Source organism: Hylobates moloch, unplaced genomic scaffold, assembly GCF_009828535.3.
Source record: "Hylobates moloch isolate HMO894 unplaced genomic scaffold, HMol_V3 SCAFFOLD_3, whole genome shotgun sequence".
Classification (NCBI taxonomy): Eukaryota; Metazoa; Chordata; class Mammalia; order Primates; family Hylobatidae; genus Hylobates; species Hylobates moloch.
Genome location: NW_026652278.1, coordinates 137,559,188 through 137,585,754, shown reverse-complemented (window position 1 = coordinate 137,585,754; position 26,567 = coordinate 137,559,188). Strand labels below are relative to the sequence as shown.

Genomic DNA, 26,567 nt, shown 5'->3' with positions numbered 1-26,567 from the left:
TAGTATTTATAAAGTCTACAATAGTGTAATGTCCTAGGCCTTAACATTCATTCACCACTCACTCACTGACCCACCCAGAGCAACTTCCAGTCCTACAAGCTTCATTCATAGTAAGTGCTCTATACAGGTATACCACGATTTTTTTTTTTTTTTAAAGGAATGGAATCTTGTTATGTTACTCAGACTGGCCTCAAACTCCTGGATTCAAGTGAGTCTCCCGTCTCACCCTCTCGAAGTAGCTGGGACTAGAGGCACACACCACTACGCCTGACTCCATTAAAAAAAAAAAAAAAAACCTCTTATACTTAATTTTACTGTATTTTTTCTATGTTTAGATATGTTTAGATACACAAATACCACGGTGTTGCAACTGCCTACAGTATTCAGTATAGTAAGATGCTGTATAGGTTTGCAGCCTAGGAGCAATAGGCTATACCATATAGTCTAGGTGTGTTGTACACTATATTATTTAGGTTTGTGTAAGTACGCTCTATGATGTTTCTCTAATGATGAAATCGTCTAACCATGCATTTCTCAGAATGTAACCCGGTGGTTAAGCGATGCCTGACTGTATTAATTATTGTTCATCTCTTACTGTGCCTAATATATAAACTAAAAATTATCATCATAGGAATGTATGTGTAAGAAAAAATACCATAGCATATATAGACAGGGTTCAGTACAACCAGCAGTTTCAGGCATGTACCTAAGGTTCTTGGAATGTATCCTTCCAGGATAAGGGGGGACTACTGTGATTGAGTTAAGGATCTTGAGAGATCATTTTGGATTATCTAGGTAGGCCCTAAATCCAATGACAAGTGTCTTTATAAAAGATACACAGAAGAGGAGGTGCAATGTGAAGATGGATGCAGAGACTAGAATAATGTAGCCACTAGAAAAAAATACAGAGGAGAATGTGATGTGAAAACAGTGGCAGAGATTGGAACACTCTAGCTACACGCCAAGGAAGGCACCACCAGAAACTAGAAAAGGCAAGGAAGGACTCTCTCCTAGAGCCTTCAGAGGGAGTATGGCTCTGCCAAAATCTTGATTTTGGACTTCTGTCCTCCACAACTGTGAGATAATAAATTTCTGTTGTTTGAAGGCATCCAACTTCGAATATTTGTTTCAGCATCCACAGCGAACAAATACAGGCCTTAGGAGAATATAATTCACGGTACATTATATTCTTTTCCTTTAAGTACCATTAAAAACAAAACAAAAAAATCTCTGAGTTAGATTCTGCTCTACACAGATCAAAGAGGTATTAGTAAATAATTTGTGAACAGCTGTAAAGTTAAAACCGCTCAATTTCTGTAAACTTAATGTTTAATGATGTTTTAATACAAAACTATCCCTTCAATGACTGAGACGTATGACTCTTTAACCTACTAAGAAATTACTATAAGAAAATAATTATGTTGTAAACTATCTTTCATTTATCTTCACTTATCTTCTGACTGCCTGACAACTAACATCAAATTTTATATTTCATGTACCTGTCTCCTTTCAGAGTAAACTGCTTAATGTCATCTACGCCTCCCTGTTCTTTTTATCTTGAAATTAATTTTTTTTCATGTTGCCTGATGCATAATTAGATGACACTTGGTACTGTGTAACCTACAAACTGGGAGCACAACTCTTAAAGTGGCTTAGTTCTGGAAGTCGTGCCATCAAGATAAAGCTAAATTAAATAGAGGAAATGACACGACGAGTGTCTTTCCAGCTTTGAATAAATTCAGAATTAAAGTCTGGCATCACGAAACAATCTCTTCCAAATCTTAAGTTCTATTTTTAACCATTTAAGTGGCAGATGCCAGGTTATTTCAAAATGTCACATACTGTTTTCTCTCAGACTCAATCCCCCGCCACTTCCGCGTTGGAATCCGCGACCCTCTTCCCAGAGTTTTCCTGTGGCTTGGGTAGGTCAGCCCTGGGGCGAGCCAGAGCGGGCACCCGCGCGCCCAGGGGCTTGCCAGCGCAGACCCCACTCCGCCTGCGAGTAGCTTAGTTGGTGCGGAGACTTGAGCTCTCACTCTCGGCCCGCAAAGGCAGATCTGCCCCGATCCCTGCAGCCCTCCCCAGTCCCGGAGACAGGTGTGGGCCGCGGAGGGAAGGGGATCCCGACCAAATGCCCACCCGCAGGCGAGCGACCTGGCGAGGCCCGGCCCACCTTCCTTGGGTTGTAGCGGACGCCGGCAAGCCGGGGTCCAGCGAACGTGGGCATCTGCCCGGTGCCGGATTTTCAACCCACCGCCAGGGCTAAGGCTCCCCGCCCACCAGCGAGCCACTTTCCCGCGCGGACTCCTCTAACTCCGGCAGCTCAGGCTGGGAACTCAGAGATCCAGAGTGGCCTCCCCTCCCCCCCGCGCACACGTCAGCGCTGGCGTCGTGGAAGCGCCGTATTGTCCCGAAGAAGCGCGTCTCTAAACTTGCACCCTGCTGCCGCAGCTTCAACGGAGAAATCCCTTGCCTCAAGCACATGTCAGCCCTGCCCGCGGAGTCATGGCACAGCAAAAGAGAGGCTCTCCATGGAGATATGCTCCAGAAGCGTGGGTGGCTGTGCCTAAAGGTTTGTTAGAGAAGGACAGTCAGTGAGGCTTGCTGGCTGTGGCGCCTTACGACGCTCTCCCCGAGCCCTCGTCATTCAGAAGGTTCCGCAGGTCTCGCCAGCGGTGGGCTTGTCAGACCCATCCGGCGGCCAGTCTCCCTTGCTGGATCGCCCACGTTTGTCGGCCTGGTCCAAGTTCTTTCTTTCAAAGCATCTGCACCTGCGAGCCCGCGGCGGGAGGCGCTGGGGGCGTTTGTGCGCGTGTATTCTGAGGCGCGTGGTAGTGATGGCGGCGCTCAGCGAGACTTTCCTGTCACTGGATACTACTACTCCCAACCCTCCTCAAAGCCGCCGGAGCAACCCCCAGGTCTTTACTTTACTGTCGGCAATTTGACTTGCTCTGCTGCATGTCTGGAGGGACCAAGGAAAGTGTGGAGACGCTCCAAGGATTAGGTGATCGGAGCTTGAAAAGAAAAAAATCCAAACAAATAAACAAAACCCACCCACCCTAACAAATATGAGGCTGCTGGAGAGAATGAGGAAAGACTGGTTCATGGTCGGAATAGTGTTGGCGATCGCCGGAGCTAAACTGGAGCCGTCCATAGGGGTGAATGGGGGTAAGTGCTGCACCTCTGCCGGCTCCACCGCGGCTCCCACTTCAGAACTAATTTGCGAGTCTTGGAAAGATGGGGCAACCCTCATTGCGAGCGCTTGCCAGTTTCAGGGGCACTGACCAGCCTTTGGCCCTTTTGCTGATTTTCTAATTTACCAACTCCAGAGGGAACTTGTAATTAGGAACGGGGCAAAGGAATTTGAGCGCAGGTAGCCTTTTCCATAGACAGGCAATGACTATCCTCAGTGTCAAGAAGTGAGGTTACAGAGAATGAAACTTACTCCTCTTGCCTTCAAAGTAGCATCCTATCCCAAGGGAATCTAGGTTGCTAAGAGTTCCGTATCTATCTTGGAGTGGACCTCATTATCGAGTCTACTTTCGAGTCCTCCCCGCCCCACATTTACAAAAAAAAGTGGAGGAAAAACAAGAAAAAGGGACACCTTCGCCCCTAACTCAGATTTTATGGCCCACATGTTGGAGAGTGATGATTAGCTGTAGTTGCTGGCGCTCCAGAAACTCCCAAGCCGACTGACACGTTGCACTCTTTCATTACAGGGCACTACTTCCGTGTGCTGCCGGGATTCAGTTGCTATACTAGCAGTCTAACAGATACAGACTGTTAGACTATGTGTAGTGTAGTGTAGTGTGTGTTTTGGCAGGGAAATGTAGATGGACTGAAAGCATACTTAGATCTCTGAATAGTGGGAGCTTTGTGCTGGAGGTGATGGGCACTGGTGGGAACATTAGAAATACTAGTTTTTTATGCCCCACCCCCAACACCTTTAGACAATTTTGTACTACTTTTCATAAACATTAATTGAATTTATTCAATTCGCTTGTCTTTTTGACCTTGTTTGTCAGTTTCCAAGCTTATTGACAGGTTTAATACCTTACTCATGCAACCGGAGCAAATAAGGACAGAGGTGAACAGGCACAATCTTTCATAGTAGGAAGCGCTCAGGAGGATGTTTGAAGTTATTTTTATCTTTTTGTTAAAACATGATGGAAGTGAATGAAATGATCTCTTAGGAGAACAGTAGTGGTCCCTTCTCCCCTTAACCTCCACCCCATTACTCTGTTTAGAAGTAGCTTCCGGGAACATTTTAAAAGGAATTATTTAAACCAAAATTGTGGAGATGAAGGCTCGTTTGTTTTAAAATTTTGTTCTTCTGTATTCAACTTAGAACAAAATGTGTAGAATATGTAACTATGAGAATAAAGCAGTTATTCCTGGTGTTTTCTCCCTCTGATTGATGGTAATAGTTTCTTCTTTAACACGGCTGCTCTGTGAACTTTTGGGAAACTCTCGTGAAGATCAGGTCTGTCAAATGAAGACCTCCCTATTCCCGGAGCTAAATGAATAGTAAGACTTAGAGTACCTTTGCATGATCTGCAATGCACACTTCACTAGCTATCGCTTCTCGTGTTAGATCTCTTATTTGCTCAGTTTTGAGATGAAATTACAGAGGATGTATGATCTTTAAATCTGCAGGGGCTAAGTTTGGCAAAATATCTTTTACCTTACATTCCCAAATATTCTGTGGGAAGAAAGGTGTTGAATGCTGAATCATTTCCGTGGGGCTTTTCTGCAGTGGCATGTATGAGATAGATTCTGCAAACTTGTGTGTTCCATAGACTCTGCTTATTAATATTTTGGTACATTATTGTATCATAGAAATACCATTTCCCATTTTCACTAGTCCTTCTGTCTTTAATGTAGGATAATTCATTCCTTTGTTTAATTATAATAGAATGTTAAGAGTGGGAGGGGAACATTTAAAGTGTTTTAAGCCAACATGCTTCTTTTACAGTTGAAGATACCAGGTGACTCTCTCTAGGTTAAGGTAGCTAGCTTAGGGAAGAGGAACTATTGGAGACCAGGGTATTTAAAATTCCTGGGAAACTTCTACTTCCCAAGCAAGCCAGATTCCTTGACTTTAAAATCTACTCCTGAATCACCCTGCTTAGCTGCTGAAGGAATATTACTTGTGTGAGCTGCTGAGACAGATTCGCTCACAAATATAATGTACCTCTTATAAAAGTTTTTGAACAGCCTTCACTGCCCCCAAATGTAGTGCCTTTTCACTTGCCTTCTCCCTTTCCTTAGATCTCAGCAAAATGATTTGTGTAAATGGCAGGCATATTAAATAATTTATTACAGCATTTGAAGAAATCTTTGTTTCTTTTATTCATTGTTGTACTACAAATGCCTAAGACATAGTAGGTCCTCTCTCTCTATGTATATATAATAATATATATTATGTTAAATAATATATTATATATTATCGTATATATTGTTATATATTGTATATAATATGTTATATATTATATAAAACATATTATTATATATAATATATATTCTCTCTCAGAGGGGCCTTGAGATATTATGTATATTATATATTATGTACATTATTGTATCATATTATATATTATGTATATTATATATTATGTACATTATTGTATCATATTATATATTATGTTATATACATAATATATATTAATTATATATTATATACATAATATATGTTAATTATATATATTATATTATATACTATATTATTAATTATATATAAATAATATATTATATATTATATGTTAATATATATATTATATATATGGTGATTTTTCCTGAGCTTGGTCTTCTGTCCATATATCGAACAAGTGGAGGGTTTCAGGCTATGGAGGAGCCATGATTGTTGTCCTGTTGTTTTGCTTAAGTGAGTGTATTAGTTTCTTAGGGCTGCCACAACAAATTACCATGAACCAGGTGGCTCAATACAACAGAAATTTATTATCTCACAGTTCTAGAGGCCAGAAGTCTGAGGTCAAGATGTCCTCCAAAGGACATCTGGGAAATAATCCTTTGCGTCTTCTAGCTTGTGGTGGTTGCCAGCCATTCCTTGGCTTGTGGCACTCTAACTCCAGTCTCCACCTCTGTCATCACATGGCTGTCTCCCTTGTGCATGTGTCTGTGTCCAAATTTCCATCTTTTAAGAATACCGGTTATTGAATTAATGTCCCTCCTAATCCAATAAGACCTCATCTTAACCTGATTACATCTGCAAAGACCCTATTTCCAAAAATGTGACATTCACAGGTTCTGGGTGGGCATGAATTTTGGGAGTGGAGGGACACTATTTAATCTAGTACAAGAAGACTGAATAGGATGCCAAATATGAGATGGTCTTAGGTTTTTAAATGTTGCCATATACCAAGATTTCTCAGCCTTGGCACATTGACATTTTGAACATGATAATTTTTGTTGTTGGAGGGGCTGTTCTATGCCTTCCAAGATGTTTAATAGAATTCCTGATCTTTACTCACTAGATGTTAGTAGCACGTCCTATCCCCCAAGTTATGACAACCAAAAAACATTTCTAAACATTGTCAAATGTCCATGGAGGACAAGATTGCCACTGCTGGAGAACCACTGCTATATAGGTACAAAATGTCATTTTCTCAGGACTGCATTTTTTGAAAGAATGTTGTTCTTTGTTAGCACATTAGGTTTTCAAGCCAATTGTGTACATGTCACAAATGATACTTATATCCACTCACAAATGATATTTTTAACTATTGTTCTCGCAGTGTTAACACATTTGAATGCTGCCATCCTAACTCCAGAGAGGATTTCCTGGAAGGCAAGGACGAGGCCTGGCTGGGTCACCACGTATCTCTAGGGCCTAGCACAATTTAATAATAATTACGGTCATAGCAATATATTATTAAGTACTTTATATGCATTATCTCATTCACATAGCAAGTGCTCAGTAAGTATTTGTAGAATGAATACTCTTGGGCAGAACTGAATGCAGGTGTGATTACAAGCTTTTGTTTCTGATATCCTAGAAGAAATGAAATAATATTTGTTAAAGAGAAGGGAACTTCTTCCATTGATTCTCCTCTTTGGGCTCGGGGGTATTTTGATTGTTATATAAGTGCTGATACCATGATAGATATAATCAGGACCTGTATTGAAGGATGTTGCTTACATGCTCTCCTGTGTGCTTCTTTATTCTTCTGGCCTGAAGATACTGTGCTGAGCAAGACAGCCATGGTCCTTGCCCTCTGGAAAATGCTCTCTGGAGTTAGGCTGCATCACACAAATGCTTACCTCTGTTGGGACAGTAAGCCACTAGGGGTGACACTGATATCTAAAGTACCATTTGTTGTCCTGCAGTAGATGATGATGATGATGATGATTATTATTATTATTATTATCATTATTTTGAAACAGAGTCTTGCTTTGTTGCCCAGGCTGGAGTGCAGTGGCGTGATCTTGGCCCACTGCAACCTCTGCCTCCTGGGCTCAGGTAATCCTCCCACTCAACCTCCCAAGGAGCTGGGACTACAGGCATGCACCACCATGCCCGGCTAATTTTTGTCTTTTTAGTAAAGGGTGGGTTTTGCCATGCTGGTCAGGCTGGTCTTGAACTCCTGGCCTCAAGCGCTCTACTCGCCTCGGCCTCCCAAAGTGCTGGGATTACAGGCGTGAGCAAATAGATTCTTCTTTTGTGCCAAGTTATCTACTGAAATTCTTTTCTGACAATAACTCGTTTTTCTCTTTTTAGGACCACTGAAGCCAGAGATAACTGTATCCTACATTGCTGTTGCAACAATATTCTTTAACAGTGGACTATCATTGAAAACAGAGGTACTGTCATCTATGGGACACATGAAAAGCAGGGAGAAAACTTTAATTTGTACTTACCTTAAATTTCAGAGTCCTTTGGTAAAGCTGTTTATAGCTATAATCTGAAGGATTCACTATAGCAGAATATAACTTAGTCGGCAAAGGACTTGTGTTTCATTCCTACATACGTGTATTATAAAAGCTGTACAGTTGAGCAGCATGGGCCCTAAGGATATGGTTATGAGTATGTTTTTAATATGACAGCTGAACTGAAGCATCTACTTTAGTTCTTCCTCAACTTATGGTGGTAACTACAGTGGTGCCTGCTATGCCTGGGCACATTTGAGCTGTTGATGTTCAGTTTGGTTTTCATAACTTTTGTGGATCATCTTTGGTTCCAGGACTCATGCTGTTCAAATAATGCTTAATTTGTCATAACTTTTAACTAATTTTTATTTAGAAAACTTATTGTTCCTTAGCATATCTATTAAATATTAATAGATGTCTTAAGAGAAATATTGGTGTTTTTCACATACACATACATATATGTGTCAAATGTGTGTGTGTTTGTATACACACACACACACCCCACACCCATATATATGTAGTGTTATTTACCGATTTACTGATTCAGGTTTCACCGAACATGAGATTCTCTTGGAAGTAAAGAAATCCAGACATTTTTACATTTAAGTGTGATAGAGGAATGAGTAGAATTTATGATTCTCTTTTAACTTATAATAGAAGAAAAAAAAAGAGGAGAAAATACCCATTTGCTCTTGAAGAAATTACATAAAACTATCATTCTAACATCCTGTTCTTATGTAGGTGGGAATATCTCACTATAAGAAGGTATTCTGTTTTTGGAAATGGCTTTAAAAATTAAAATTCTGGTCCAACATCATGTCTTACCTTTATTTATTTTAAGTGTGATTGGAATGAAGACTAAATTTAGTTATCTCCTTCTTAGATCACCCTAGTAGCAACATGGAAAAAATATGACTTTACTAAATTTACATATTCTGTAGCCATCAGTTGGTATAAATCTTTTCATTGGGTTTTTTTTTTTTTTTTTGAGACAGAATCTCACTCTGTCGCCCAGGCTGGAGGGCAGTAGCGCAATCACGGCTCACTGCAACCTCTGCCTCCCGGCTTCAAGTGATTCTCCTGCCTCAGCCTCCCGAATAGCTGGGACTACAGGCACTCACCACCACGCCTGGCTAATTTCTGTATTTTTAATAGAGGTGGGGTTTCACTACATTGGCCAGGCTGGTCTTGAACTCCTGACCTCAAATGATTCACCCACTTCAGCCTCCCAAAGTGTTGGGATTACAAGCATGAGCCACCACACTCGGCCTCACTGGGGTATTTTTTGATATACATAGGATCATTGTGTAGTGTCTATAGCTGATAAATTGTGTCTCAAGAATTGTAAATATTTTCTGTGATTACCTACTTTTCTGAAAATAACTGACAGGGGATGAGATTTCCTAGTATGTCAAATTCCAATTTTGGTAAATGATATTGATATGAGAAGACCATAATTACTACTTGCAGGGCACAGGCTTTTTTTCTGTCAACATATGAGTTCTAATATTGGTTCTCAAATGTGGGGCACAGTGATACAGAAAGATATTTGCTACTACCATAATGTTGGACTGATCTTGTTTGGAGGTCTTCCTGCTGACCTTGGCTAATGCTCTTTATGGAGCAGCTTTCTAACCCAAGTCCTTTACTTGGGATGTTGCTCTATGTCGCCTGCTGGCTGCTTAATGGCTACAGCTGTTACTTGTGCCATGGGAAATCCAGAAAGCAACTTGATTTCTGTCACTTCTTAGCTTCTTACTTAATGCAATTTTGTGAAGCAGCCAACTTTGTGGGATGCACGAGTTGAAGAAGGAAGAATGCCACAGCTGTCAGCATTTCTCTAAGGACTGACTTCTTCTGTAAGCACCTAAGAAACCTTCAGAGTCATCCAGCTAATTTGGATCTAATGAAATGCCGTGATCTCGTGCTTTATTGTGGTATCTAAGCAGCAATCAAAGCCATTTCTTCCATCAAAAGCCCTTTTCAAACGAATACAACATTAAGTCATTTTCAAAAGCCATTTAACTTAAGATGTCCTAGATTGTATCATTGTGTAATATTAAACCACTTCTAAACCCTGCTAATTTCATGGATAACTTGTAACTTAGGAGGTAGCAGTCATATTTGTTTACTAGTTAGTAATCCTAAATTCATTTCAGTGGGGATTACGATGTATATATCTTATTAGGTCCTAAAATATTTCATTTTTGCACACAGGAAACAGTGAATTATTATTGACTTGAGTTTATTTGGAAGCATTTGTGTAGGTCCCATTCAAGTATGATTTATATTGAACATTTCTTATATGACTCATACATTGATTTAATGACATGTATTCTAAAATTTGTTTTAGTAATTTGTTAAAATTATAAAGGACACTGTGCTAATGCAATGCTGAGTCTTCAGTTTTATGACTATTAATTTCTAGTTTTTTGAAATTTTGTTGTATTGAAGTGAAATATGGTCACATTTAAAATTCATATTTAGTTCACTTCAAACCTGTAGTTTCAGAGGATTTGTCACTTAGCTGACTGTGGCAGGGCGAATTCGTTTAAACAAATATCAATTAAGTGCTTATGGCCACAAGGCACGGTGCTGGGGATAGAAACAAAGGTGAGCAGGAGACTCAGGGGCTGAGAAAAGGTCCTGAGTAGGGCAGAAGATGCAGGTTTTTCTTTATTTTTCTGCGAAAATTATAATTTTTTTATCCTATTAGCAGAAAAGCAAATATAGCAAACTCTAAACTTTAGACTCATGCTGTTTGTTTCAAGCCTAGAGCTATGAGCCTGACTCTCAGCAAATGAATGAGATGGTCAGATAAAGGGTTACAAGAGAAATCGGTGTCTAATGAAAATATTTCTACGTCCCAGTTAGAGCCCTGGTTTTAAGCAATGCTTAATGCTGTCAGTGAGACTCCGGTATGATCAGTACATGATGTGAAGTGTCTTCTTAAGTTTATTTTAATGGATTTTGACCTTATTACATATGAATAAACAAACTATGATGCAGAGCCAACTTTTTGATTATTCATGATGGCATTTATTTGACTATGTGGCTCAAAATTCTACATGGGTATGTATAGAATAATAACTATTTTGGAATTTACAGGGTTTACTTGCTTGTTCTTTTCTTTTATTACCTTGTTTTATCTTTATGATTGTGTGAAGAAGATACAGAAAATATATGACTCTGGGATTTTGTGAAAGTCTTGAAAATCTTTCTTAGAAGCACTTGCCTATTGTTAAGAGGCCCCTTATGAGCCAACGTGGTTGGTTGTTGTGACTTGTTTTGCTGGGTTCTTTACTGTACCATCATTCTGATGCAATGGCAATTTCTAATTGTCATTTATTAGATTAGCAGTATTTTCAAAGCACATTTTAGTTTTCATAACTTGTTTCTGTTGTAATAAAAGTGGTATTTACTTATTATAGAATGATTAGAAAGATTAAAAATGACTGCTATTAACTATTAACATCCATGTTTTAGTCCTTTCTAAAAAATATGTTTTATATGGATAATATTTTACAAAAATTGTATGTGAATGTAGTATGTTTGTACACATATTGCGGACATATACACATACACACATGTAATCTTATCCTATTCTTTTCATGTAACATTGTATACTTTTAATGTAATTTAATATTATTTAAATTTTCTTTATATAGTATAACAAAAATGTATACATTACTTACTTTTATGAACATATGATTTATTCACATAGTTCAGAATTAAAAGGTATAAAGATATGTATAAGTCTTTTTTTTTTCACTCTTCCACCAACTATCCAGTTTTCTTCTCTGGAGACAAACAACGTTAACAATTTCTGTGTACCTTTCCAGAGATATTCCATGTGAAACATACACATGCATATTCTACTCCCCTACAGATTGTATTTCATACTGTTTGGCACCTTAACTTATTTTACTTAAAAAACATGTCTTGTACATTGTTTCATCTCAACACATAAATAAGCCCATTTTTTTTGTACACCAAATAGTATTCTGTTTTATGGATATGTCATGATGTATTTTTGTTGTCCTCTATTGATGAACATTTAGTTAATTTCCAAGGTTTTGCTATTACCAACATGTTGCAAAGGATAAAAATATATTATTTTGTATATTTGGAAACATATGTGAAGGATAAATTCCTGGAATTGGAATTGCTAGGTCAAATGATATATGTAGTTTAAGTTGTAACAGATATTCTAAGTACCTAGAATGGTGCCAGGTGCTCAGTAAGTATTACTTAAATGAAGGAGTGAGTTGCCAGGTTGCTCTCTATAGGTTATGCCAATTTATACACCTATTGATAAAGTAGGGGAGAGATTCTGTACACCTGCATTCTCATCAACAAGGTATTTAATAGCTCATAACACTCCAATTAGATTTTAACTTTTTAAATGATTCTCCTATTTTTGGACATTTATTTCCAGATTTTGCTCTAATAACACTGTGATGATCAATTTTGTGTATAAATGTTTACAATCACGTTTTTATATCTTTAGGATAAATTCCTAGTCATAAAATTCTGGGGTCCAAGAATATGAATTATATAGTTCTTGATATACATTACCAATTTAATTTTCAGAAAAGTTATGCCATTTTTTATTCCTATCAGAAGTATATGCAGTCTGGGCACGGTGGCTCATGCCTGTAATCCCAGCAATTGGGGAGGCTGAGGCAGGTGGATCACCTGAGTTCAGGAGTTCCAGACAAAATTGGCCAACATGGCAAAACCCCATCTCTACTCAAAATACAAAAATTAGCTGGATGTGGTGGTGGGCGCCTGTAATCCCAGCTACTTGGGAGGTGGAGGCAGGAGAATCGCTTGAACTCAGGAGGCAGTGGTTGCAGTGAGCCGAGATTGCACCATTGCACTCCACCCTGGATGACGAGCGAAACTCCATCTCAAAAAAAAAACAAAACAAAAGTATATGCAAATGCCTTAGTGTATTCTGGCTAATCATTTCATTACGGTATTTTAAAAAATAAAAATACTAATATTTGTTTAGTGTTTATCAAATGCCTCTGAGTATATTTAAATGAGATTTGGCTTCAAGGCTGTTGAGAATTCTCTGGAACTGCTGGTGCTCAAGTTTTCTCTGGAGTGGAGCTCTAAGAATTCTGATTCACTGTAAGGATGGCTTGCTTTCTCTTAGGTCTGATCCCAGGACCTAACGTGACTTCTGGTAGGCTGAGTGTTTTCTAATGGTCCTAAATTATACTCAGATCGCTAGAAATTCTTTAGATATCATTTAGGGATGTCTTGTGACCTAACAGGAAGGAACTGCTGTGTGTATCTCCACACAGGGAGATAGACAGTGGGAAGTGATGAGACTAATCTCAGAATGTGGTGATGAGCAAATGAGTCTGCATTAACGTACTGTTGATTAAACTGATAAACTTTGGCTAATGTCTCTGAGGCTGAGGATCTCTTGAACATCTTACCTGAACAAAGGGGCCATTGCAGTTCTATACTTACAACCAGTGACTCTCTGGCATAGTTGAATATGCTTTAATGATCACTTGCTTGTTTTAAAGGACTATAGTTTTTCTAGCACTTTCCAATTTTCTTTTCTTTTAGTTTTCCATTGTGTAAATACTAGTTACACAAGTATTTGGTGTACAAAAAAAATGGGCTTATTTATGTGTTGAGATGAAACAATGTACAAGACACATTTTTTAAGTAAAATAAGTTAAGGTGCCAAACAGTATGAAATACAATCTGTAGGGGAGTAGAATATGCATGTGTATGTTTCACATGGAATATCTCTGGAAAGGTACACAGAAATTATTAACATTGTTTGTCTCCAGAGAAGAAAACTGAATAGTTGGTGGAAGAGTGGAAAAAAAAAGACTTATACATATCTTTATACCTTTTAATTCCATTTTTATTTTAGTTTTCCGTGTTATTTCAACACAATGTAAACTCAAATGCAAGTATTTGTTAGTTTAGATATATTTGAATCCCAGAGGTTAACTAATTATCCTTTTTTTAGTTGTCAAACTCATAACGTATGCTTGGTTTCTTATGTTTAATGTGCATTTTTTTTCCCCTCTTGGGGCAGCAGTGGGAGAAGCAGGCATGGGTTTGCTAGCATGCCAGAAAATTTAGATCTGACCTTCACCATATAGTAGCTCTCAACTTCAATTTCTTCACTGGTAAAACAGGGATAATAGTATTTACTTAATGAGATTCTTGTGAGGATTAAGTGAGATAACATGTAAAATGACAAGCTCAGATTATGGCATAAAGCTGGTATTCTGTTAGTGTTAACAAAGAATCTAGTGAATAGACTGTGGAAGGAAATGCCATTTGGAATTAGAGACTGTTATTGAGGGAAATGTTTTTTAAAGTATTAATTTGTAGATTCAGTAACATCTTGCCAAATTGAGGACTTATAGCCTTGGTGCAATGAATAGAGGTTACTGTATTTGGTTGAAATGTGATAGGTCTTATTAAGGTTTTTTTGAAAGGATTTATTATTTTATGTAGGTAAACATACATGTACGTTGTTCAACAATCCCCAAATCTATACTAGTATAAAGTATGGTTAGCTTAGTCCTGGTCCAGAATTTTACACATCTGATTTGTTAGGGCTTATTGTGTATTGTAAAGAAATTAGAATAAGAACATTTAAGAAATTTTAGGCCAGGCACGGTGGCTAATGCCTGTAATTCCAGCACTTTGGGAGGCCGAGGGGGGCAGATCACAAGGTCAGGAGATCGAGACCAACCTGCCCAACATGGTGAAACCCCGTCTTACTAAAAATACAAAAATTAGGAGGGCGTGGTGGTGGCAGGCACCTGTAGTCCAAACTACTCAGGAGGCTGAGGCAGGAGAATCCCTTGAACCTGGGGGGGCGGAGGTTGCAGTGAGCCAAGATCACGCCACTGCACTCCAGCCTGGGTGACAAGCAAAAACTCCATCTCAAAAAAAAAAAAAAAAAATTTAAGAAATTTTAAACAAAAATACTTTATAGCCTTCATGAGTAACTTTTTTCTCTTGCATTCTGTCTCGTATGCATATACTTATAGATAAAAATTTTAGCTATGAAAAAACTCAAAATTAAAAACTAACTCATGTGATGTTATTTTAGTAGGGATCTCCTTTCAGGAATAGTTTTCTTACCTTTGTTTATTTTGTTTCCTTAATTTTTCCAGGAGCTGACCAGCGCTTTGGTGCATCTAAAACTGCATCTTTTTATTCAGATCTTTACTCTTGCATTCTTCCCAGCAACAATATGGCTTTTTCTTCAGCTTTTATCAATCACACCCATCAACGAATGGCTTTTAAAAGGGTATGTTTAAATCTTTAAAAGTGGGTCCACTTTTAATGGGGCATCTCTAGAGACGTTATTGTTTCTATGGCAACTATATACAAAAGGGCTTATGTGTACTATCTTAAAAGGAAGTAAAAACACATCTTTGTTTTCCTTTAAAACAATAGTATTTCCTCAAGGAGGTCCATCAAATAATTAACAGAATCTTAAGATACACCCTCATGCTTCATCCTGAGGTTTTATGACGAGCACTTTTCTGAGAATTTTAAAGAGTGGTCTTGGAAGAAAAATGAGAAGGACTAGCAGAAGTAAGATCTGTATGCAAGTCAATTGGATGCCAATTAATTAGATAATACCTGAGTGTAATGTGTGTTTTAGAAATGTTTAAGGAAGAAAACATACATATATGTGGGACAAACGTTACCTTTTCATTGTTTTATGTTTGATATAATAGTTGAACTTTGAGCCTGAAGATTGAATTCTGACCATATCCCTAACATACTATGTGACTTTGAGCAAAGTTTTTAAATAGTTTTTAATGTCAATTTCCCTGTCTAGAAAAGGAAGGTAATCATACTTTTACTGCTTACTTACCAATGATGTTGGGGATATCAATTGAAATTACGTATTCATTGATTCAAGTTATTTATTTAGCTTCTACTTTGTTTCAGGAGTTATTATAAATATTGGAGAAACAACAGTGAAATGCCAGTTAGCTTTGCATGTTGGGGAGTCTCAGGGGGTGTGGTATCAATAAACAAGTAAGTAGATGAGCAAGATAGAAATAAATGATGTAAAAAGAACAAAACAGTGAGATATGTGAAAGTGGTTGGGTGGGCAGGCTGGTGATTAATTTAGATTTCAGAGTTCTGGGGGCAGAATGTTCTAGGGAAAGGAAACAGAATGTACAAAGACTCTAGGGCAGGATCAAGCCTGTTGTGTTTTCCAGTCAGTAAAGCAGCCAGGAAGGCCAGAGCCTGGTGATGTAGAGGAAAAATACCATGTCCTAGCGGTAGAAAAGTAGGCAGGAATGAGGTATGTAGAGCCTTATAGGCCATGGTACAGCATTCGGATTTTATTCTGCGTGCTACAGGAAGCTACTGGAGGGATTGGAATGAGGGAGTGATGTGGTCTGATTTATGTTTGCAAATGATTCTTCTGATAGCTATGTGGAGAAGAGATAGTAGAAGGGCCTGAGAGAAATCAACTCAGAGAGTAGTGGTGAGGTAGCAGTTCAATAGAGAGAAATGAATGTGTGCCAGATAGATTTTACAGTAGAGCTTTCAGCAGTGATGGGTGAGGAGGATGTAGAAGGAGGACAGAGGAACCAAGGATGACTTCTGGGTTTTAGGTATGAACCACTGGGTAATTGGTAGCATCATTTACTTATGAGGGGAAAACTAGTTTAGGAGGCATGGTGGAAATCAAGAGTGCCATTTTGGCCAGATTTAGTTTGAGAGAATGAACATAAAATTTCACCAAAAGGTGTAAAATGCCACATAAATATAATGACATCATTTTAGAGCAAAAAGTTTTATGCATATCAAGAGCCAATAGTTACTGAATATCTGCCATGTGTAGGCCACTCAAGGAATACAAAGATATTTACTCATTTTTGTTGTCTTCTGGGAACTTCCAACCTAGTTGGTTATAAAGGACATATATATATATATGCCTCCTAGTAATCACCAAAATGGGGCAACATGTGATTTTTCAGATGAGTGGTGTAATCAGTTAAAGAATAAGCAGTTTAGCAAAGATTGGGTACTCGTAGAGATTTCAAAAATGAGGCATTAATGAGATACATAGATAAAATATTTCCATAGGGTCAGCTTGCAGAAGGCCTAAATTACTGGGCTGATCAGGAGATCGAGACCATGGTGAAACCCCGTCTCTACTAAAAATACAAAAAATTAGCCGGGCGCAGTGGCGGGCGCCTGTAGTCCCAGCTACTCGGAGAGGCTGAGGCAGGAGAACGGCGTGAACCCGGGAGGCGGAGCTTGCAGTGAGCCGAGATTGCGCCATTGCACTCCAGCCTGGGTGACAGAGCAAGACTCCGTCTCAAAAAAAAAAAAAAAAAAAATTACTGGGCTGAGGAGTTTGCATTTGAAGCTATAGATGATGGAGAGAGAGCTGTTAAAAATGCTAAACAAGCGAATAACAACATGTTTAAAAGTGGCTACTAAGGAAGATTAATTGGACAGCTTGCACTCTCAATATGCTAAATAAAACAAACAATTCTGACTTCAAGATGTTGAACTTAAAGGAGTATACACTTAACCGTAATTCATTTAGAGAAAGCTCTTCCTGGCTTAGTGTTTTTTCCCTTCCCCTCCCTAATTTGAAAGTACATACTTAGTATATTAACTTGAAGGGGTTGCATAATCATGTTTAAGTTGTTGAAATAAAGATATCCTGAGCACATGCTCCTTACTTTGCATAGTAAAGGGACAGAGTGAGGTAGAGGGAACATTGAATAGGCCTTTGTAAGTGTCCAGATTGGCTGAGAAGCATCTGGACAGGGATGATGGTGGCAGTAGTCATGGAGGAAACTGGAAAGTTAGTTGTGGTGACAGATTGATTTATTTTTATTTTTATTTTTTGAGACAGAGTCTCACTCTGTCACCAGGCTGGAGTGCAGTGGTGTAATCTCGGCTCACTGCAACCTCTGCCTCCCGGGTTCAAGTGATTCTCCTGCCTCAGCCTCCTGAGTAGCTGGGATTACAAGTGCTTGCCACCATGCCTGGCTAATTTTTGTATTTTTAGTAGAGACGGGGTTTCACCATGTTGGCCAGGATGGTTTCAATCTCTTCACCTCGTGATCCGCCCACCTCGGCCTCCCAAAGTGCTGGGATTAAAGGCGTGAGCCACCGCGCCCAGCCACAGATTGATTTTTGAGGAGCAAGTGGAATCACATATAACTTCAAAGTTTCAAACTGGATCATTAGGGAAAAAACTGGTCCCACTGACCAAAAAAAATATGTAAATTCAGAGGGGAAGTTTATTTTTTAGAAAACGTCGCCGGGCACGGTGGCTCACGCCTGTAATCCCAGCACTTTGGGAGGCCGAGGCAGGCAGATCACAAGGTCAGGAGATCGAGACCATCCTGGCTAACACAGTGAAACCCCGTCTCTACTAAAAATACAAAAAATTAGCCGGGCGAGGTGGCGGGCACCTGTAGTCCCAGCTACTCGGGAGGCTGAGGCAGGAGAATGGCGTGAACCCCAGGGGGCGGAGCCTGCAGTGAGCCGAGATCGCGCCACTGCACTCTAGCCTGGGCGACAGCGAGACTCTGTCTCAAAAAAAAAAAAAAAAAAAAAAAAAAGAAGAATATGAATTCTTTCTGGAGATGTGTTGTACAGCATGGTAACTATAGTTAGTAATGTATACTAGAAAATTGCCAAGAGAGTAGATGTATATGTTAATTAGTTTGATTGTGGTAATAATTTCACAGTGTATACATATGTCAAAACATCATGTTGTATGCCATAAATTTTTATAATATTTGCTTGTCAATTATACCTCAATAAATTTGGAAAACAAATATATAAATACAATATTAGACATGCTTAGTTTAGAGTGGCAGTGATAGGCACCTACAAATTTGGAAATTGTAGTTAGGGCTAAAAAATATAAACTTGAAAGTATTCCTACAGATTGAAAATAAGATTGAAAAGATGGCAGGAGAGCCAGCAGAAAAAAACAAAAACAAAAACAAAAAAAACCCAACAAACAAACAGAAACACCAGAATGACTGGTTTAAAAGACAGAAGCTAAATTTGAATGAACTACAACAGTAACCATGAAAATATTAGAGTGGCCTGAGAAGTAAGAAGGTAAGCAGAATAAATATGAGGAAAAATATACCAGATTTGGTGATTTGGAGATTACTGGTTACTTTAAGGTTACTATTACTAGTAGAGGGGGCAGAAGTCTCATTTCGGAGAAGTAAAGAGAGAATGGTCTGTGGGGCCATGGAGGCAGGCACTCTTTAAAGGTCAAAAGTGAGTCACAATGAGAAAAGTGGGATTATATCTTGAGGAGGCAGTACCACTCATTTCATTCATTTTGCTGTTAGTTATCTACATTTGTGCATTGACTCTTCTGCCTCCTTGAAGGCAGGAATAATGTTTTTACTTCTTTTTAAAAATTCTTTCCTGTAGGATTTTACCCATAGAAGATATATGTGTTCAATATATAGTTGGCAATTTTTTTTTTGAGATGGCATCTCACTCTGCTGCCCAGCTGGAGTGCAGTGGCACCATCTTGGCTCACTGCAACCTCTGCCTCCTGAGTTCAAGCAAAATTTTTGTCTTTTTAAAGCTATGAGAATTCTGCTTTTTTGCACATAGAAGGGAAGGGGCTGGAAGAGGAGGGATGAAAAAGCTAAAAAGATTGAAAATGGCTGAGAGGATCTGTCCTAGTATTGGGAGTAGGGGAGACAGAAGGCAGAGAGGCTGAAGTGGGAGGCCTAGATAAGTCTTTGACCCATAAAAGTTTTACCCCAGATAGGTGGCTTTGTGAGTTTGGGAAAGTTACTTATCTTCTTTCTTCACTTCAGTTTTCTTTAAGATGGGAATAATAATAACACTTATCTTAAGTATAACTTTTGAGGAATAAATGAGATAGTATGTAAAGTGTTTAGAATAACGTCTACTACAAATGGTAAATGCTCAGTATTAGTGATGATGATAGTAGACTCTTAGGAAGGCTCAGAGATTGGGAATTTATAATAGAACAGACTACTGTAGTAGCTCTTGGTAAAACAGATCTGGAAAGAAGACGATATTGAATGGAACTGAGTTGGAAATTCCATCAAATGGGTTTTCTTATGCTTCAATCAAAATGAGTTTAAACATTTTTTTTCCTATTTCAGAGCTAATGTGAATCCATTGCATAAAGTTTAGATAATATGCTCTTACAAAAATGAATAAAAATATAGTTGACCCTTGAACACTGTGAGGCTTAGAGGTGCCAACCCCCATGCAGTTGAAAATCCACATATAACTTTTGACTCCCCAAAAACTTAACTACTATTAGCCTAACCATTGACTGGAAGCCTTACCTATAATATAAAGAGTCGATTAATATATATTTCGTATGTTACATGTATTACATATTCTTACAATTAAGCCAGAGAAAAGAAACATATTAAGAAAATTATAAGGAAGAAAAAATGTATTTACTATTCATTAAGTGGAAATGGATCATTACATAGGTCTTCATTTTTGTCATCTTCACATTGAGTAGGCTAAAGAAGAGGAAGAAGTCTTGCTGTCTCAGGCACAACAGAGGCAGAAGAAATTCTTGTATAAGTGGGGCCCTCACAGTTCAAATCCATGTTGTTAAATGGTCAACTGTAACCTTTAATCATACCCATTCAAAATCTAAGTCAGATACTCTGTGTCATCTATGCCCTGTATGAACTTTCCACTTAGGCCAGCTACCTGTTCTCCCCAGAAGGTATATTTTATATGAATTTTGAGTAATTAAAAAAATGTATAGTACTTATACATTTAGTACTTATACTCGTAGTTTCATTTGCTTGTTATGCAATTTATTTTCTGTCCTAAACTAAAAAAATAGACCTGTCATGATATTGGGTGTGTGCACATAATATAATAAAAACCAAATTGGGGATAGATACTAGAATTTACTACAGAGTCTGAATGCAAGAAGTATATGATTGTGTCATGCCTGTTTCTATAATGTTATTACAACATTGAAATGTCTCTTACGAGATGAAGATTTGAAAACTGCTCTTCTGTAGAAAGAAATCCAAAGATGTAAGCTTATGTCTTGTCAAGTAGTTTTGAACTTAGGAAGTGGTTTTGAAGATTTAGAGACTTCCTACAAACAAAATGTAGGGAAAATATTTTTCACTTTACCTAAAAATAACCTAAGACTATATACCTTACCAAATGATTAGCCATTTTGCTTATCTTTCTTTTTTTTTTTTTTTTTGAGACGGAGTCTCGCTCTTTCGCCCAGGCTGGACTGCAGTGGTGCTATCTGGGCTCACTGCAAGCTCCGCCTCATGGGTTCACACCATTCTTCTGCCTCAGCCTCCCAGTGGCTGGGACTACAGGCACCCGCCACCACACCCAGCTAATTTTTTTCAGCACATGAAAAGATACTCAATATCAGTGATAATACTGACTTTGAAAGATATTCAATATCAGTGATAATACTAAAAAAATACTACTTTTAGTAGAGACGGGGTTTCACCGTGTTAGCCAAGATGGTCTCGATTTCCTGACCTCATGATCCGCCCGTCTCGGCCTCCCAAAGTGCTGGGATTACAGGCATGAGCCACCGCACCCGGCCCATTTTGGTTATCTTTAAATGACTGCACTCACTATACCTTGACTGCTTTTTGAATTGTATAATAAGAGCTTAGATAGCTTAAAACAGACTCACTCAAGCCTATGGAATAGCATAAGAGATTAGAACCCATACATTTGCAACACCTTGTAAGCCATGTTGCCTTGTGTAGACTTGTCTAAATTCAACAGGGCATGTGCATCAATAAATATGCCCTTATATTCATTTGCTCAGCCTTGCTATTTTAGAATGAATGTAGTGAAAGCTGTCTATGATTAAAAAATTATTTATAGTTGGATTTTCTTTTATTTTTCAGTTTGCAGACGGTAGGTTGCATGCCTCCGCCTGTGTCTTCTGCAGTGATTTTAACCAAGGCAGTTGGTGGAAATGAGGTGAGTCATGGGGCTACCTTATTTAAACATAAGTGCATGCTGTGTTTTTATTTCAAAATTATATCATAGTTTTGGACATGAAGGGTTGATGTTGCAGAAAACTCCTAGCCATAGCAGCTTGTGAAAGAAGGAGGTGTACTCACATACTAGCATGATGCTAAAATTGATTATGATGGATGGAATTTAGGATTTCAAAGAGAAGAGCAAGGGAAATGAGTGAAAAAGAGATAGTGATTTTTCTTCTACCTCAGTGGAAATTGGGAGACAAAGGACAGAGAAGACCTGGGAAAGGCATTTTTCATCCAAGATTCACAGACTGAAGACATCCAGTATGGCTATTCCTTATTTCCAAAAAATTTGTTAACAAACTAAATTAATGGGGAAAAGTTAAATATGTTTAATGGCAAGTGAGGAGGATACAAAAAGAAGAAATTAGGCTAGGTTTCTTAGATGAATTCAAAGAGATTATTCAACTGCTAGGGGACTATGGCACAGTAATTGTATTGGAATATTGGAGTAGCAATTGTCCAATGCAGAAGCTACTTATAGGGGTTCTTCCTTGGTTGAAAGGCCCTATGACTTTATACTGAGGGACATTCATTTGTGATAGCTTATTTCTCCTTTTCTACTTGTATTCTCTTGTTCAGAAAAAAAGATGTTATTGAAGGAGGGAAGATATAATGGGTTTCCACTTCAGTTCATTCTTAGGATTCTGCTTTCAACATCTATTTTCATTTTCGTCCACTTTATGCTTTCCAAAAATATTGAGTATCTGCTATATTCTTTTTGAAAACAGGTTTATGGAACTATCATTGACATATAACAAACTATATAAACATAAACAGTTTAATGTTTTGACATATGTGTACATTTGTGAAACCATCACCACAATCAAGATAGTGAACATATCCATATCCATATATACACCCTCAAAGAGTTTCCTGAATCCCTTTGAGATTCCTTCCATCTGCCCTTCTCAACACCCCTCTTCCCCAGGCAACTGCTGATCTGCTCTCTGTCACTATAGATTAGTTTGCGTTTTTTAGAGTTTTATGCAATGGAATTACACAGTTTGTGCTCTTTTTTAAAATCTTTTCTGGCTTCTTTTACTAAGCATACATATTTTGAAATTCATCTATGTTGTGTTCATTAATAATTCAGTACCTTTTTTGCTGAGGAGTAGTATTTTGTATAGATACACTACAAATTGTTTATCCATTCACTTGATGGAAATTTGGGCATTTTCTAATTTTTGGCTATGAGCATTTCTGTAGAAATCTTAAGTTTATATATAATATACCCCCGTTTCCTTGGAAATACCTAGGAGTGGAATGGGTATATCATCCAGTAGGTGTAAGTTTTAGTACCTTTTAATCAAGGAAGAATCATCTATAAATAGTTATAAGTCTCCTATAAATAGCTTCTGATGTAGACCATTTCTCTCAATATATAAGCACTCTTCTTTTACTACATGTGTATGTTTAACTTTTAAATAAATTACCAAACTATTTTTTAAAGTGGTCATGCAGTTTTACATTCCAACCAGTAGTGAATGAGAGTTCCAGTGTTCTACATCCTAGTCAACATTCGGTGCTGTATTTTCAGTCTTTTTAATTTTTGCCATTCTAATACGGTGTAATGATATCTCATTGTGGTTCTAATTTAATCTGTATTCCCACTGATATTGAATATCTTTTTATGTGCTGATTTGCTATTTATATGTCTTCTTTAGTGAAATATCTGTTAGCTCTCTTGCTCATTTTTTAAAAAATTGGGTGGTTTGTTTGCTTATTGATGAGCATTAAGATTTCTATATATTCTGGATATATCTCTTTCATCAGATATTTGCTTTGTCAATATTTTTTCCTAGTCTGTGACTTGTCTTATTATTTTTTACCAGTGCCTTTTGAAGAGCGGGATGGTAGTGGAGACAGTAAAGGTGATTGGATTCTGGGTGTATTTTGAAGATACAGGATATGCTGATGAATTAGGTGTGGGGTGTGTGAGAAAAAGAGGGGTCAAGAATGACTTTAAGGTTTTTGGTTGAGTAACTGCAAGGATGAGGTTGCTGTTGCTATGTGAGAACAGGTTTGGGGAGTATTAGCCTACAGAAGCTAGGCTATTCTGGGATCACTAAGAACTCCAAAATCTCAGTGGTTAAAAATATACATTTATTTCTTGTTCATGGTACATGTCCCATGTGGGTCAGTGGGAAGGTCTTTTGCCATCCCTAAAGATGCCAGATTGATTGGAGGCTCTGCTGTCTTATAGGTCTACCCCCTGGATGGAACACACAACATTTTCACTTGACACAGCAGAGAGAAAGATTGGAGAACCACAAATAGGCTTTTCACTGCCCAGGTTGACAGTGATACGTGGCACTTCTGCTCACATTAAATTGACCAGAATAAGTCATATGGCCTTACCATGTGTTGTCATTTATGTGCCCTGAAGGAGAAAGGAACTGACATTAGTGAATACTTGTAATGTCAGCCATATAGGTAAAGATCAAGAGTTTGGTTTTTTGATGTACTAAGATGCCTATTATATATCAAAGTGGAAATACTAACAAAGAATTAGAGATATTAGAATTGGTAGTTTAGGAAGTGGTCTAAACTAGAGATATAAATTAGGGAATCATCAGTGGATAAATGTATTTAAAGCCAAAATTGGATGAGATTATTTGGGGAGAGAGCATAGATATAAAAGAGAAGAGGTTCAAGGACTGAGCCCTGGATCACTCCAACATTAAGAGGTCAAGGGAATGAGGAAGAACCAGCAAAGGCAACAGAGAAAGCAGCAATAATGAGAGCAGGAAAAACAGGGGAGCACTATGTCAGGGAATCCAGGTGTCCTGGAAGCCATGGGAAAAAGTGTTTGAAGAGGAGGGTCTGGTTCACTGTGTAAAATAATGCTGATATAAGTTGTGTAAGGTAAATTCTGAAGATCAGCCACTAAATTATGCTACATGGAGTGATTGGCAGCCTCACAAGGTGGTTTTGGTGGAGCATTGGGATAAAAGCTTATTTGGGGTGGGCTCAAGAAAAAAGTGGGAAGAGCAGAATTCGAGATAGAAGTAGAGACAACTGTTTTGAGGTTCTCTGTGATAAAGGGAAAAGGGAAATGAGGTTTTATTTTGAGGGGATGTGGGGTAGAAATTTTTTTAATGTAGAAATAACAGCATGTATGCATCATGATGAGAATGCTACACTAGAGAGGAAACTATTGATGTAAGAGAGTATGCTGGAGTAATATATTTGATCAGATGAGAGAGAATGGTATTGAGTTGTATGACTGTCAGTAGACCTTGGGCTGTTTATTTATAACAGAAGGGAAGGCAGAGTGTGTGGATATGGATGTGTGTAGCTGGGTAGAAGGGATATACTTGGTCTCTTTTAATCGTTTTTATTTTCTTAGTGAGGCTGGAAGCAAGGTCAACAGCTGAGAGTGATGATGAGGTAGGTAGTATTGTTTCAAAAGGGAGGAGAAAGTGTGCAATTGCCATCTAGATGAGGAAAGTAAGTTAACTTGAGGGTATGGCAGGACAGCTAGGTTGGACTGAGGAGCCAGCTGAGATGCCTAGACATGCATTGAAAGTGAAGCCAGGCGTTGTGGTTGTGTGTTTTCTCAAAGCCACATTTAGCTTCTTAGTGTAGGAATGAAATTAGCAGATAGCTGGATTTAACCGAAGATTTCATTATGTCAGGTAGTTATTTCTATTTGCCATATAATTAGTGAGATAGAGGAGGTATAGGAGTTTTAGACTAGTATGAACTGTGGTTTTCTTTCTATTGTGATTAGAGATAAATGTGATTTGTCTAATGGTGATTCCCTTAAGAGGTGTGTAGGCTATATTGATTTAAGAGAGTAAAAAACCTTTTTGTTCTCAACTTTTGGCCAAAGTTCACATTTCATCCATATCCTTGACATTGATATAGCATTAGATTTTTCTAAAGTCTACTTACATGTTTATTCCCTCAATAGATAAATTGTTTATATTAATGTTCCACGTTAATAATGTGGAATTTAGAAATATCTTCTTTGTTTTCTAAAAGTGTTAGTCTATTTCTTTAAATGTTTATATTGTATAGCTTCATGATTATCAAGCATTTTTGTAGACCAGGGGTATAAGATATAATTTTTCATAAATCTTAAATATCAAACTTCAGAAATGAAGTTTGCGGAGTCCAGTTTGGTCCTATCTTCTGATACGAAATGAGTAGACTATTTCATATTTTCACCAGATTGTAGGAGAAAATGATAAGCAAGAAAAGGTAGTAGAAAAGTTTAATACTTTCCTAAAATAATTGTTACTAGATAAGTGAATATAGACTTTTGTTGAAGTAAATGTGAAAGAAGATTAATCTTTTGTATAATATATTGGAAAGAATGTAATCTAAGGATGGACAGTGAATTTGTTTGTGCGTGTAATGAAAAGGTCCACAAGCTGGGCCCACTGTCACCTACCATTTGATGAAGGCCCTGATTCTGTTTTTCTGTGATTCTCTGCTCTGCCTTGCATGTAGTGGCTCTGTACTCACATGGGTTTTAACATAGCAATAGAATTGCTGTGGCATATTTCCATGTTGCATTGTCCTTGCAAAATGTTTTTGATGGTGTTTATGACAAGTATGAAAACGTCTTCCTTAGGATTTTGTGTTATCACCTTTTTCACATTT

General features: G+C 38.0%; 1 protein-coding gene across 8 annotated transcripts in view; it reads left to right on the top strand.

The window, feature by feature from the left end:
- Window positions 1-2,823: 2,823 nt before the first annotated feature.
- The window catches only part of SLC10A7 (solute carrier family 10 member 7), a 255,687-nt gene continuing 231,943 nt past the window's right edge, over window positions 2,824-26,567 (top strand). For 6 of the 8 annotated variants that reach the window (XM_058436796.1, XM_032147967.2, XM_032147962.2 and 3 more), the window contains exons 1-4: window positions 2,824-3,168; window positions 7,736-7,818; window positions 15,054-15,190; window positions 21,813-21,888. In XM_058436796.1, the coding sequence (XP_058292779.1) occupies window positions 3,069-3,168; window positions 7,736-7,818; window positions 15,054-15,190; window positions 21,813-21,888 (396 nt within the window). In that variant the 5' untranslated portion in view covers window positions 2,824-3,068. Of the gene's footprint in view, window positions 3,169-7,735; window positions 7,819-9,635; window positions 10,950-15,053; window positions 15,191-21,812; window positions 21,889-24,159; window positions 24,254-26,567 lie in introns of those variants that run through there. The other 2 variants (XM_032147973.2, XM_032147982.2) reach the window with 2 other exon arrangements.